The sequence below is a fragment of the Orcinus orca genome, chromosome 18, assembly GCF_937001465.1.
Source record: "Orcinus orca chromosome 18, mOrcOrc1.1, whole genome shotgun sequence".
Lineage (NCBI taxonomy): Eukaryota > Metazoa > Chordata > Mammalia > Artiodactyla > Delphinidae > Orcinus > Orcinus orca.
Genome location: NC_064576.1, coordinates 73,139,412 through 73,155,451, shown reverse-complemented (window position 1 = coordinate 73,155,451; position 16,040 = coordinate 73,139,412). Strand labels below are relative to the sequence as shown.

The following is a 16,040-nucleotide window of genomic DNA, read 5'->3' as shown; positions in this document are numbered from 1 at the left end:
AGGATCTCAGTCAGCACCTAGATGCACAGTGATGGGAAGCTGGATGTTCAGGCAGTGGCAAGCAGACCTCTTTCAGGGAGAGAATGGGAGCTAGTGTTTCTGTCTGCTCTCTCTGCACTGAGCCATAAGGGATAGCCAGTTAATAACTGTTTCTTTGTTTGCTACAGTCCAGTAGGGCCCACAAATGCAAGACCTGCTGGCCACCAGATCAAGGGGGTGTATCCTCTGCATGGCAGTCACAAAGGCCAGGGTTCTAGATATGTGAAAAAGATCCTTTCAGAGAGATATCAGAGGGGGGACGTGTAGATGGTGCTTCCAGCCTCCCCAGTCTCAGGCAGAATTGCAGTCAGTTCCTAGATGTATGTTAAATTAGGAGTCTGACCCTCAGGTTGAAAGTAGGCCTCTTTAAAAACAAACAACCCAATCAAAAAATGGGAGAAGACTTAAATAGACATTTCTCCAAAGAAGACATACAGATGGCCAAGAGGCACATGAAAATATGCTCAATATCGCTAATTATTAGAGAAATGCAAATCAAAACCACAATGAGGTATTACCTCACACTAGTCAGAATGGCCATCATCAAAGAGTCTACAAATAATAAATGCTGGAGAGGGTGTGGAGAAAAGGGAACCCTCTTGCACTGTTGGTGGGAATGTAAATTGATACAGCCACTGTGGAGAACAGGATGGAGGTTACTTAAAAAACTAAAAACAGAGGGAATTCCCTGGTGGTCCAGTGGTTAGGACTCCATGTTTCCACTGCCGGGGGCCTGGGTTCTATCCCTGGTCAAGGAGCTAAGATCCCACAAGCTGAGTGGAGCAGCTAAAAAAAAAAACAACTTAAAAATACAGCTACCATACGATCCAGCTATCCCACTCCTGCGCACATATCTGGACGAAACTATAATTCAAAAAGATACATGCACCCCAATGTTCATAGCAGCACTATTCACAACAGCCAAGACATGGAAGCAACCTAAGTGTCCACTGACAGATGAGTGGATAAAGAAGACGTGGTACATATATACAATGGAATATTTCTCAGCCATAAAAAAGAATGAAATAATGCCATTTGCAACAACATGGATGGACCTAGAGATTATCATACTAAGTGAAGTAAGTCAGAGAAAAACAGAGAAAGACAAATATCATATGATATGACTTATATGTGGAATCTAAAAGTATGATACAAATGAACTTATTTACAAAACAGAAATAGACTCACAGACATAGAAAACAAACTCACGGTTACCAAGGGGGAAGGAGGGGCACGGATACATTAGGAGCTTGGGATTAACAGATACATACTACTATATATAAAACAGATAAATGACAAGGTCCTACTGTATAGTAGAGGGAACTGCATTCATTACCTTGCAATAACCTATAATGGAAAAAAATTTGAAAAAGAATATGTATATACTTACAGGTATAACTGAATCACTTTGCTGTACACTAGAAACTAATACAACATTGTAAACCAACTATATACTTCAATAAAATTTTTTTTTAAAAAAACAGGCCTCTTTAAGGAAGAAACTGGGAGAAGGACGTTTATGTCTGCTGCCTCGGCCCAGAGCCTCAGGTATAGTCAAAATGAGTCCTTGCAAACCTTTACAAACTGTTTCTTTGTTTGCTAGATTCTGGTGGGTCTCATGGACACAAGCCCCACTGGCTTTCAGAGCCAGGTGTTTTGGGGGCCTGTCCCTCAGATGGAAGTCCTAATAGTAGGAACACTAGATGCCGGGTCCAAACCCTTCGCTCCTCAGGGAGAAAATTAAAGTTGTGAGTTCCTTGCCAATTGCATGTTGCTGTGCTGGGGGCTGGACTTATGGCAAGATTGTGTCTCAGTCTTTTCTACCCATTTCAACTTTTTTTTTTTTTCTCATTTGCCTGATGTGTAAGAGTTGCTTAGCTGGTTTCCGGATTTCCTTCAGAAGGAACTGTTCCATGTGTAGCTGTAGATTTGGTGTGTCCATGGGAGGAGGCGATTTCAGGAGCTTCCTTCACAGTCATCGTCGAGTTTTTAAAAAATGTATATTCTGGATACAAGTCCTTCATCCGATATGTAATTGACAAATATTTGCTACGAACCTGTGACATGTCTTTTGAAGACCCGAAACTCGATCTTGAAGATGTCCAATTTATCAGTTTTTCTTTTATGGATTACGCTTTTGGTTTTGTAACTAAAAAAATCCTGGTCCAATATAAGGTTAGAAAGATTTTCCCCTAGGAGTTTTACACTTTTAGGTTTTACATGTAGGTTTTTACATTTACATTTTAGTTTTAAATTTAGGTCTGTGATCCATTTTGAGTAAACTTTTTATATGGTATGATACATGAATCAAAGTTGTTCATATGACTGTATTTGCAAATGAGTATCTAATTGTTTCAGCACCATATAGTGAAAGATTATGATTTCTCCATTGAATTGCCTCTAAACTTCCATCAAAAATAAATTGATCGCATATTTCTGATTTATTGCTGGAATTCCTATACTTTTCCACTGATCTATTTGTCTATCTTGCCAAATCAAGTATATGAAATCAAGTATTATTAATATTCAAACTTTGTTCTTTTTTTCAAAGTTGTTTTGGGTATTCTAGGTCTCTTTCATTTCCATATGAATTTTAGAATAAGCTTGTCAGTTTCTGCAAAAAGTTCTGCAGGGATTTTGACAGGAATTGTATTGAATCATTAGATTGATTTGGGCAAAACTGACATTTTAGCAATACTGAGTCATACCGTACATAAACATTGTATATATTCTTTATTTAGGGCTCCTTTAATTTCTCTTAGCAATGTTTTGGAGTTTTCAGTGTACAGATCTTGTCTATCTTTATCCCTATTTCATATTTTTGTGCTGTTTTATATTTTTCACTTCAATTTCTGATTGTTACAGAAGCACAATTTATTTTTCTACACTAAACCTGTAACACGCAAACTTACAGAATTTGCTTATTAGTTATCGTTACTTTTTTGTAGGTTCCATAGGATTTTATACGTATATGATTAATGTCATCTGCAAATAGACAGTTTTACTTCTACCTTTCCAATATGGATGCCTTTTCCTTGCCTTATTACACTGGCTACAATCTCCAGTACAATGCTGAAAAGAGGTAGTAAGAATCGATATTCTTGCCTTATTTCTAATCTTAGGATAAAATACTTAGTCATTTGATGTTAAGTATGATGTTAGCTAAGTGTTTTTCATAGATACCTTTACTTAGTTTGAGGAGAATCATTTCTATTCCTAGTTTGCTGGGAAATTTTATCAGGAATGGATGTTAAATTTTGTCAAAGGCTTCTTCTGTATCTATTGAGATAATCATACAGGTTTGTTTTTGTTTTTTAATGGCTTTTTTTTAATTCTGTGAATATGGTGAACTACATTGATTCATTTGCAAATATTAACCAACCTTGACTTCCTGGAATAAACACCGATTAGACATGATATATTATCTTTTGTATACACTTTTTTTGGGTTTTTTTGCGGTACGCGGGCCTCTCACCATTGTGGGCGAAGGCTCAGCGGCCATGGCTCATGGGCCCAGTCGCTCCGCGGCATGTGGGATCTTCCCGGACCGGGGCACGAACCCGTGTCCCCTGCATCAGCAGGCGGACTCTCAACCGCTGCGCCAGCAGGGAAGCCCATGTATACACTGTTGAATTCAATTTGCTAAAGTGTTGCTAAGAATTTTCGCATTTATTTTCATGGCAATTATTGGTCTGCAGGTTTGTTTTTTGCTTGTAATGTCTTTTTCTGGTTTTGGTATCAAAGTAAAGCTGGCCTCATAGAATGTGTTGAGAAGTATTATCTTCTCTTCAATTTTCTGGAAGAATCTGTGCAGTATTGGTATTATTTCCTCTTTAAACACTTGGTAGATTCCCCAGTGAAGGCATGTGCTCCAGTAATTTTCATTGTGGGAATATTTTAACCACAAATTCAATTTATTAACAGACATAGCATTATTTAGGTTATCAATTTTTCCTGGATAGCTTTGGTAGTATGTGTCTTGCAAGGAATTTTTTCCATTAAATGTTAAGTTGTCAAAGTATAAAGTTGTTAATAATATTTCCACATTATCCTTTTAATATCTATAGATTCTGTAGTGCTGTTGCCTCTCTTACTCCTGATATTAGAAATTTGTGTCCTTTTCCCCCCTGATCGATTTGGCTAGAGAGGTTTAGCAATTTTATTGATATTTTATTGCTCTTGGCTGCACTGATTTCCTCCCTTTTTCTCTATTTAATTGATTTTCACTCTGATCATGTGTGCTTCCTTTGTTTCTTACATGATTTTTTTTTTTTTTTTGGCTGTACCACACGCTAAGAGGAATATTAGTTCCCCAACCACGGATCGAACCCATGCCCCCTGCAGTGGTAGCACAGATTCTTAACCACTGGACTGCCAGGGAAGTCCCTTACATGGGGTTTAACTTGTTATTTTTCCCCTCTTGCTTGTGCTTAGACTTGAGATCACTGATTTGAGATCTTTATCCTTTTCTAGTAATTTATAGCAATATAATTTAATGCTGCTAATCATTTAATAATTAATAATTTAATACAATACATTTCCTCTTAAGTACTGCTTTAGAGACATCCCACAAATTCTGATAAATTGCATTTCATTTAGTTCAATATACATTTTCACTTATCTTTTGTTCTCTTCTTTGACCCATGTATTATTTAGAAATGTGTTATTTAGTTTCCAAATATTTAAGGATTTTCCATTTATCTTTCTGTTATTAATTTCTAATTTAATACCATTGCCGTCAAAGGATACACTTTGTATGTCTTGAATCTTTTAAAATTTATGGGGACTTCCCTGGTGGCACAGTGGTTAAGAATCTGCCTGCCAATGCAAGGGACACAGGTTCGAGCCCTGGTCCGGGAAGATCCCACATGCCACGGAGCAACTAAGCCCATGCACCACAACTACTGAGCCTGACCTCTAGAGCCTGTGAGCCACAACTACTCAGCCCATGTGCCACAACTACTGAAGCCTGCGTGCCTAGAGCCCTTGCTCCACTGCAACGAGAAGCCCCGCACCGCAACAAAGAGTAGCCCCCAATTGCCGCAAATAGAGAAAAAGCTTGTGTGCAGCAACGAAGACTCAATACAGCCCAAAATAAAAATTAATTAATTAATTTAAAAAAATAAAAATAAATAAAGGAATAAAATTTATGGAAGCTTGTTTTATGGTCTAAATTGATGTGTATTGCATGCAACTGAAAAGAACCTACATTCAGCTGTTAAGTATTCTTTAAAGAAAATTCTTTAAAGAAAATTAGGTCAAGTTGGTTGATACTGTTGTTCAAGGCTTCTACATCTTAATGCTTTATTTCTCTTTCTTCTATCAATTATTGAAGGAGTGTTGAACTCTCTGAATTTAATTATGGGTTTGTTCATTTCTCCTTGCAATTCAATCAAATTTTGATCCATGTATTTTCAAGCTCTGTTATTAGATACATAAATGTTTAGGATTTTTATGTCCTCTTGATAAATCAAGCCTTATAGCATTATGAAATGACTTTCCGTCCCTAGTAATATTCTTTGCTCTGAAATATACTGTCTAGCATTTTAGCTTCTCCAGTTTTCTTTTGATTAGTGTTAGCATATGCAATTTTTTCCCCTATCCTTCCACTTTTAACCTATTTGTGTCTTCCTATCCAAGTCTGGTTTCATTTAAGAACATTATAGTTGGGTCTTGCTTTTTTTTTTTTTTTCTTTTTAATAAAATCTGACTACCTCTGCCTTTTAATTGTGATATGTAGATCATTTAATGACATTATTGATACGCTTAGGTTTAAATCTACCATATTATTCTTTGTTTTCTATTTGTCCATCTGTTCTTTTTTCCCCCTTTTCCTGTTTTTCTGCCTCCTTTGGGAAGAATTGAGTATTTTTTATGGTTCCACATCATCTCCTTTCTGGGATCATCACCTACAATGCTTTGCTTTTTTATTGTAGTAGCTGCTTTGAGGTTTAGAGTATATGTCTTTATCTTAACGTAGTCTACTTCTAACTGCTCTTATATCACCTCATATATAATATCAGAATACAATAGTATCAGTATATACTTACAATAGTACATTTCCATTTCATCCCTCTTTAGGCTTTGTGCTATTGCTGTCATACAGCGTACTTCCACATAAGTTTTAACCCCCCCCCAAAATCACTGATATTATTTTTGCTGTAAGTAATCAATTATCTTAACAATTTAAACATTTTTTTTAAGTCTTCTATTTTACTCCCTTTGGGTGGTCAAATATACATGTAATTAGAGTTCTTGGAGAGAATGGGGGAAAGGAGGACAGAAGAAAATATTTGATGAAATAATGGAGAAAATTCTTTCTACATCTGATGCAAATGATAGAAGCCCAACAAAACCCAAGTGCATGAACCAGGAAGAAAACTACAAAAGGTACATTATAATCAAGTTATTGAAAGCCAATGATAAAGAGAAAATCTTTTTTTTTTTAATCGTTGCTAGTAATGACACGTGTTCTTAATCATGTATATCCTGAATCACTTTTTCATCACAACACACATAAATGTCCCATTGTATACGTGTAATGTTTCGTATTACACAAGGTATCAGGCTTGTTGAATATTTGCCAACAAAAGGATTTTTTGGCTGAGAAGGAATCCAGACAAGAATGAGAGGTCACTAGTACTTTAAAGACAAAATTGAATGTGCCAACCAACTTTAAAAACATCAACCTCTTTTAGAGAACCTATAGTATTTTGTCATAGCAAGTAGCCACTTTCAACAAAGCCCCTATTTGGGACTCATTAAAGAACGTCTTCATGCTCCTTTTTGCTATTGTCTGGGAAAATCTTAAATGCATCCAGAGAAAACAGATACATTCATACAGCAGACTTACATGTATGTTTGACCAACTGAAGTCCTCATGTAGCTCGCTGATTCTCTGTTCATTTTACTTTGACTATTTTCTCTGTTCATTTTGGATAGTTTCTATTGCTGTGTCTTCAAGTTCACCAATCTTTTCTTCTGCAGTATCTAATCTATTAACCCCAACCAGTATAATTTTAGTTTTTACCTCTGGGAGTTTAATTTGTGTGATTTTTTTCATATTTGCTATTTCCCTACTTAACACGTACAAGCTTTCCTCTAGCTTCAGGAACACAAGGAATATAGTTATAACAACTATTTTAATGTTCTTGTCTAGTAATTCTATATTCTATGCCATTTATGGGTCTCCTTTGGATATTTGAGTTTTCTCCTTATTATGGGTTGAATTTTTATCTTTTGTTTGTCTGTTAATTTGTAACAAGATGCCAGACATTGTGAATTTTACCTGCTGTCGGATATTTCTGTGTTCCGCTAAATATTCTTGAACTTTTTTCTGAGATGTAGTTAAGTTCACTGTAAACACTTGATCCCTTCAAGTCTTGCTTTTAAGCTTGGTTAGGTGAGACCAGAGCAGTGTTTAGTATAGAGCTAATTTTTCTCTACTAGTGGACTTCATCAAAACTAATAACTTCTGTTCTTCAAAGGACACAGTTAAAAAAATGAAAAGACAAGCCACAGGATGGGAGAAAATATTTTCAAAACAAACAACCTGATAAAAAACAGGCAAAAGACTTTAGGAGACACTTCATCACACAAAACATAGCATGGCAATTAAGCACACAAAAAGGTGATCAACATCATTAGGGAAATGCAAATTTAAACCACAATGACATGTTGCTACACCTGTTAGAAATGTTCAAAAACAAAACCAAAAAAACTGACCATACCAAGTTATGACAATGATTTTGAGCAACTGTACATGCACTTTGAAAAGCTAGCACCTTCTCGTATAGCTGAATATTCACTTAGCATACATTCCAGTGATGCAACACCACTCCTAAGATATTTACCCAAGAGAAATGAAAACCTATGCTCACACCAAGACTTACGTTCAAATATTTATAGCGGCTTTTTTCATAATGGCCAGAAACTAGAAGCAAACTCATGAACTTCAGCTGGTTAGTGGATAAACAAACTTTGGCACATCCATACCATGGAATACTACACAGCAATAGAAAGGAAAAAGGATCTGATATACAGAACAACATGGATTAATCTCAAATAATTATACTATGTGAAAGAAACAGACTCAAAAGTCTATATATACGGTAAAATCCCACTTATATGACATTCTGGAAAATTTGGGGAAAATGATAGGGACAAAAAAAGAGGTAACTAGTTGCCGGGGTTGGGGATGGGCATCAGGGTTGACTACAAAGGGGCATAAGGGCAGTTCTGGGGGAAATGGAAATGTTCTCTGTCTTGATAGTGGTGGTAGTTATGTGACTGTATGTGTTGGTTAAACTCATAGAGCCATACAGTAAAAAGGGTAAAGTTTGTTATATGAAAAGTATACCTCAATAAATCTGACTTTTTAAAAACCCAGAGGAAGAATTTGCCCCCACTGATATTAAGGCTCTTTCTGAGAATCCGTTCCAAAACCCTGGTGGTACTTCCCAGAGTCTCGTTCCAAACATATCCTGAGCAATGAGGACAACTTCATTTGTTTGTTTGTTTTATTTTCTTGTCACACCGCGCAGCATGCGGAACTTCCCTGACCAGGGATCGAACCCGTGCTCCCTGCAGTGGAAGCCTGGAGTCTTAACCACTGGCCCACCAGGGAAGTCCAAGGACAACTTTAGAATCGGAAGGGAGCTCCTGAGGGGTGGTGGGGGGATAAGTGGAGAAAGAAATTTGGCACCCATCTAAAATAAAATTTTAGGTAAAAGTAAAGTCTACTCCACTGAAAAAGTGATGGTTTTAGACATTATAAAACAAATCAGAGAATGTCAGGACACCTCACTGTCAAATCCTCCAAGTCAAGTCTGCTGTGAGGCAGAGAACCGGGTAAGACTTGAAGATCTGAGTTCCAAGTCCAGCTTTGAGTTACCTGCTGTGATAACCCTGGATTTCGGCAAGTCGTTTAACCTCTTTGGGCCCCACTTTCCTCACTTGGTAAAAGAGGGCAGCAGACCGGATGGTATAATGAATATATTTGGTCTTAGTCCTGATTCCACAAAGTTCCTAAAAATCCTTGGAATTCCCTGAGGGATAGGAGTGTCTGTTGTTAATCATAATGGACCCCTTCTGGGCACTCCAGAGTTTATGCTAACAAGGCAGTTTAGGGTGGGGCCCCTCTGTAGCCTCAGGATGGGGCTGGTCACAAGAAAGATCCAGAGATTGTGTGCTCTTCCTTAGACCTGGGGAGCTCTCATCCTTGCCAGTCAGTCTATGCTCTTTCTCTGTAAATTCCCATGATTTTAACCACAGTCTATTTGCTCAGGAGTTCCAAATTCATACCTCCTGTGTGTATGGCTGTATGTCTGGGTGGCCCCCAGGAACCTTACTCTCAGACTGAACTCCCTGTTTTCCTTCCTAAACCTACTCCCTCCCCACCCGCACCCCGACAGTGCCAGCACACCCACTGTCACCAAGTCCAGAAACCCAGAAGTCATTTTCGACTCCTCCCTCCCCACTACTTCCCATCATCCAGGCAGCTGCCAAACCTTGACGTTTTAACCTCCTGATAATCCCCAAATCTCTCCGCAGCTCTGCATCTCTATTACCATTGCCCTAATTCCAGTCCTTGTTTGTCTCTGGCCTGGACTACTGCCAACAGCTTCCTAGCTGCCATGTTCCCTGCCATGTTCCTGTCTGCCTGACACGCATCCTTGACACAGACCCCAAAAATGTTGTTCTAAAATACACATCGAGCATCTCCCTCAAACCCCTCGACAAACTACAGCACTGGTCCTTACCATTTGAATCACGAATCCCACTGAAAAATCTGATGAAAGCAATTAACCTTCACACACACATACACACACACCCCGTGAAGGATGCAACGGACCCCCTGAATTCCATCCAGAGACTCTTGGACCACATGATAATATCCAAGTCCTTTATCACATCACTAAAACACTCCTTACACATCACACACGGAGCCTCTGGTAACCCTGAATTTTTTTTTAAGAAAGCTACCCATTGAACAGGCTTCAATTTTCTAAGTCACAACTTATTTTTTTTTAATATTTACTTATTTATTTATCTTTGGCTGCATTGGGTCTTCATTGCTGTGCACGGGCTTTCTCTAGTTGTGGCGAGCGGGGGCTACTCTTCGTTGCGGTGCGTGGGCTTCTCATTGCGGTGGCTTCCCTTGTTGCGGAGCACGGGCTCTAGGAGCGCGGGCTCAGTAGTTGTGGCTCACGGGCTTAGTTGCTCCGCAGCATGGGGGATCTTCCCGGACCAGGGATTGAACCCGTGTCCCCTGCATTGGCAGGCAGATTCTCAACCACTGCGCCACAGGGAAGACCCTCACAACTTTTTAAATGAGGGTTCCCCTATCCTCAGACATTGTGCCTCAGTAACCAGGATGGAATTACAGTTTCCGTCTACCCTGTGTTTCTGACCTCTGTACCATTTTCCTCACTGTCCTATTTGCCTGGAATGTCCTGATCCTCCCCTTTCCCTATCAAGTCTTACCTTTCTAATTAAGGGTCTGGCATCACCTCCTGTTGGAGGTCTTGCCTTATTTTCTCAGTCTGCATTAGAGGCTCAGCCTCGGTGCTTATTTCTAAAATTACTCTGCGATTTTCCTTTTACATGCCTTTTCCTTTTACATGCCTACCCTTTCCCACCAACGCCCCTAACATTAGACCGAGCAGGAACCAGGACTGTCTGGCACCTACTGGACTACACGGTGCTCCCAAGGGTCTAAGAAGGCAAGGAGGAAAATCCCGTGACTCTAAATCCTGACCCTTTCTTCTGCAAAGCACCTGCCTAACCAGGGAAGTAGCTGCACTTTACAGGTATTATCTGATGAAGGAGTCAGACACTGCTTATCTCCTTTTCTCAGATGAGGAACTTAAGTGTAGAGGCATTCCGTGCCAAAATAAAGAATTCACGTTTCCTAACTGTGTAGCTAGTCCTGACATATTCATCTGCATCACTTCCAAGAACTGAATCCCTCACATTGGGAACATCGTAACTCAAATAGCAAAGCAGTTGAAGACTGAATTCCGTGGATATCTTAAAATCAAAACACAATGGTTTAAAGAAATGATGACAATAGCCTGTTTTAAAGTAGACTGTAAATAATTTTATGGAGGTTTCTTGGCTACCAATTGACTTACAATGACAGCAGTGAAAAAATATTTTTACTGTTTAACCTAAAAAATAACAATAGTTCCTCTTTTAGGATCTTATGCAATTCCTCTAGCCACAAAAGAACACTGTGTGTGTACTTTATATTATTTTTAACTTTCCTCTACATGTGTCGGGACCCATCGAACAGAATTGCGTGATTCCAACTAACGACCATCAGAGTTCTACAAAGCGTTCCAGCCACAGGGGTAATTCAATCACTTATGTGTAAAGCTCACAGACCCCCAAAAGACAGAAAAACCTTTGGCCACACAACCATAGCTACCTAACTAAGAAGTAGCTAAGGCTTTTTTAGCAATCTTGATGGAAAAATACTAAGATCACAAAGTCATCTGATGAAAACCAAAAGCTCTATTCAGGCAAACCATCTACTGTGAGATTCACAAGACTTTGCTATTTCAGAGTGAATAAAGGAGGGAGCATAGTGGCGAGACCAAGCTAAGCAAATTACAAAGCAGGCCAAGCGAATTTTCAGCCCCTCAATTTCCCCTCTGCAAATTCTTATTCCTGTCCTCTCCAAGATCCCTTTCAAAATCAAGAAAAATGATAAAATACCATACTTTTGAGATTATTTGCTTTTTTGCGCAAATCAGAATCTTGACCCAAAGATTAAGGCAATATCTGGTGGCTACTTGGGGATCCAGTAAGATAGCAATCTTGAACACTGACTGGTAAGAGCTCTTGTCACATTGCTTTGTGAGTTTCATTAGAGAATGACCAGCTGAGGGGAATAAAAAGAATTGTGGAGAAAGTCATGAAGCTGAGCTCTCCTGTGGACTTCTCAGCTGAGCAGGGATACTCCCTGGGGAGCAAAATGCAGTCCACAAATTTGTTCCAAGAACCATTTGGAAAATTACTTCTTCCTAGGACCTAAAAAAAAAAAAGGGGGGCCATGTTGCACCCTGGAACAACCCATTTGTTTTATTTTAAATGGAAGAGCCGTTGCTTTCCCACAACCATTGGACACAGTATATCCATGTTTAAGTAGTTTTAGGGGACGACAGCCCTGGGATTCCTATTGTGACCTGGTCAAAGCTTCCTTCGTTGAAGCATGCTGTTTTCCATCCACAGATATTTAGCGATCACGATAAATGTGTTGGAAGGTTTAACTCACTGAAAGCAAGCTCTGTGCTGAAATGTGTTCTTGGGGAAAGGCGATGACCACGCATGTTTAAAATAGAACAGAATTAACTATTTGTATGTAAGTTCTCCCCTCCCTATCTCTTTCATCTTTGTACCCCCATGCGCCTAGCACTGAAATAGGTATTCAATAAAAGTTGGTCAAATAAAAAAATTCTTTCTCATGCAGGCTTCCTCTTCTTCTTTCTTAAGTCTTCCCTGGAATATAAGTAAGTCTTCCTCCCCCACAATTAATATCTCGTCATTACCTGACTTTTTTCAGGCAAACAACAGGAGACGTCAATAACACCACCAACAAAATCTTTACTGATAACTAAGAATTAATGAAAGTGTCTTTTTAGTTATAAAAAGTAGAGCCAAGTAGTTCATAATTAAACCTAAGAGGATAATTTACTACAGATCCACGTGAAGTACCCAAGAAGAAATGAATGGCCAAATCTAAATTTGTATGATGGTAACAATTAGAACCAAGACTTTTAGGATCGAAGGGGACCTTAACACCAGGTCACCAAGTCCGGTGTCCCATCCAATTCAAACCAATCTTTGCATAGCATCCCTTCCCTCCCCCTCCTCCTGAATCGGTCCCCTGTAGGCTACCAGCTCACAAGAAGGCAAATAGTAAGACAAGCAGCAAGGGCAAAGGATGCCAACTAAAATGTGTAGGTCAAAGCTCTGAATGGAATTTTCTGACACTAATGAGAGAAACAGTTGTCAGTTACTGAAATACTGAAATCCTCCTCCTAGCCACGATCAGCACAGAATGCAGCTAAGGCCATGGAGAGCATGTGTCCATTCTTTAAATACTACTTAGAAAATCTCATCATTATTTATGAAAGGTAGAGCTTACAATATAAGGGAAATGGGGATGGCGTCCAAAAATTCAAGGAATGTAAAGCTTTTAAACATTTAAAGTCCTCACTTTTAAGCTTCTCACTTTGTGCTTCTTCGTTCAAGAAAATCTGTAACAGCAAGGATTGGCAAAGATGTGAAGAACCGGAGCTCCCATACACTGCTAGTGGGAATGTAAATTGGTAAAACCACTTTGGAAAACTGTTTGCCAGTACCTACCAAAACGGACATACGCCTTCCCTTATAATCTAGGAATTAGACCTGAGGGTATCAAAGAGAAATGGGTGTTTCTGTCCCCCCAAAACATGTAAAAGAATATTCACAGCTGTGTTGCGTTTCATTACACAAAATTGGAGACAATCAAAATGTTCTTCAACAACAATGGGTAATTAAATTGTATAATCTATTCATACTAAGGAATAGCACCGAGCAATGGGAAAAACAACAACACTGCTACTAAGAACAAGGTTGGGTCTCATAATCACAACGTTGAGTGAAAACAGCTGGACATTAAAACAAACATAATGATTTGGTTTTACACGAAGTTCAAAAAACAGGCAAAACCATGGCATCAGAAGTCAGAATAGTGGCTACCTTTGGGGGGTATAATCTGAGAGGGGGCGGAGTTAGAAGTGCTCTGTGTCTTGATCGGATGATTACGCGGTTACACAAACACTAATGGAGTTGTGCTATTAAGATGTGTGCATATTTGCTCTATGTGAATTATACCTAATTTAGAAAAATCTGGAGAGAGATGTAGGAATTTCTGAGATTGTCCCTAAATATAAAAGAATTCAATGCAGCTTAACTATAGTTTCACGTACTGATGTTTATACTTTCCGAAAGCCTTTGTATGCTGCTGAAAAATCCACTTACTGCTAATGTTATACATAACAGAAAGCTAACTTTTTGTAACAGACTCTGAAAAACATATTGTACCATACATTTGAAATGTACATATTTCCCAATTAACAAAGATGTTTAGGAAATGCAAGATGTTTTTCCGCTCTTTTCCCCCTTCTGTTACATTTTTTAAATCTATAATTCTGAATTATTTGAAACAAAATCTATTGGAAATAATTCCTGCACGTCCATACTGCAAATATTTTATGTACCACAGAGGATTCAAGAAAGGCTGCGAGAATTTTGGGGCTGGAGGAGTCACAGCCAGACTCCTTCACTGGACAGAGCACAATGCCGGGGCCGGGGACAGTGAGGGCTGGTCCCCCAAGGCTGCAGAACTAGGACCGGGACCTAGAGCCTCCGCGGCTCCCAAGACTCTGTCTCCTTCACCCTAAACGCAAGTCAACCCTCTCGTTCTTTCCAAATAGATGAACTGGATCTAAAGGGTGTTTTTTTTTGTTTTTTTTTTTCCAGTAACAACTGTGCTACCCAGAATATTTGGGAACAGTCAGCTGAGTCCTTGAAAAGCCCCTTGGGGTTTAATGCCGGGATAAAAATCGAGTACAGGAGGAGGGGGTAGCTAGTATTTTAAGATGTAAACCCCGTTTGCATAATATTTCCAAAGTAACTATTCATTGATCCAACCGACATTCGGCGGATAGGGGGTCGTTACCCGAGATGACTCGCTTTGGGGGAGAACGCGGGCGCATCTTCCCATCAGAGTTCACTCCCTAAATCAAAACCTCAAAAGAAGAGTTAAAGACGCCACCCAGGAGTCTACGGTAGCCGGGGTCGGTGCAGGCGAGGTCCCGGACCCCGGTGCCCAGCTCGGGGCCGCAGACTCGGGCTGCCGGCCCACTACCCGGGCGCGCGGGCCGAGCGGGCAGCCAGAGAGGCGGGCGGGGCGGCCGCAGCCCCAGGCAGCGTTTCGGCGAGGCCGCCTGCGGGGTCGCGGCCGCCGGTCAGTACCGCGGCCCGAGTCGGAGCGGCGACGCGAGAGGAGGGGGAGGAGGACGCGGGGTGGGCCAGGCCGGGGCCGCGGGCGGGTTCTGGGCGAGCCTGGAGGGCGCGAAAGAGGGGAGGGGCGCGGGAGCGAGGGAAGGAGCGGGGCGGGGAGGCGCGCGGCGGCGGGGACGGAGGAGGCGCGCGCCCGGTCCCCGCGCGGGGTGGGGGCCGGGGGCCGCGGGGGCTCGAGCGGGCGAGCGGGGCCTTACCGAGCAGCGGCAGCCGGCCGCCGAGGCGCGCCAACGCCGGCATGGCCTCCCGAGCCCGGGGTCCCCAGGCCGCGCCGGCGCAGCCCTGCGATGCCGCCCTCAGCGGCGCGCCCCGCGCTGCAGGTGGCTCGCTTAAGGATGCGCGTCACCGACCGCAAATTCCCTCGGACTGGTGCAAAGTAGACGGGGGGGAGGATCCCTCTCCCCACCGGCAGGGGCTGTGCCGGGGCGCCGGTGCCTGGCGCAGCGCTGCGGCCGAGCCCACGTGCCCACCGTGGTCCGCAGCCCGAGCTCCGCGGCGCCCGGGGCCCCCCGACTGTGGCGGGGGAGACTGGGCGCGGTTCCGCCAGGGAAGTCGCAGGGGCTCCGCGGCTCCGGCTGGGGAGGAGGCACGGCCAGAGCTGCCTGGCCCCCGGGCGTCCTGGAACCCTTTGGTTCGGGTCCCGGAGCGTCGGGACTCTTCAGGAAGCCAGCCACTCGCGCGCGGGGGCCTTTGAGGCCGCAGGATGGGAGCTACATCCGCGCCACACGCGGACGCCTCTGGCTGGCGCGCAGGCGAGCAGAGGGTCGGGGTCCACGCCCGGTGGATCCTAACTGCGGACCGATTTTCTTTGTCTCCCCCTTCATCTCCTAGGATGCCCAGGACGCTGTCCACAGCGGCAGCGAGAAAAACAGGCTCGGTTTCAATGTCAACCAAGGCAATCACGGAGGCTAAAAACCAGCCATAGA

At 41.7% G+C, this 16,040-nt stretch overlaps 1 protein-coding gene across 2 annotated transcripts in view; it reads right to left on the bottom strand.

Moving 5' to 3' along the window:
- FLT3 (fms related receptor tyrosine kinase 3) overlaps window positions 1–15,451 on the bottom strand; it is an 81,324-nt gene extending 65,873 nt beyond the window's left edge. For both annotated transcript variants that reach the window (XM_049701293.1, XM_004281764.3), the window contains exon 1: window positions 15,312–15,451. In XM_049701293.1, the coding sequence (XP_049557250.1) occupies window positions 15,312–15,354 (43 nt within the window). In that variant the 5' untranslated portion in view covers window positions 15,355–15,451. The remainder of the gene's footprint in view (window positions 1–15,311) is intronic.
- Window positions 15,452–16,040: the final 589 nt, after the last annotated feature.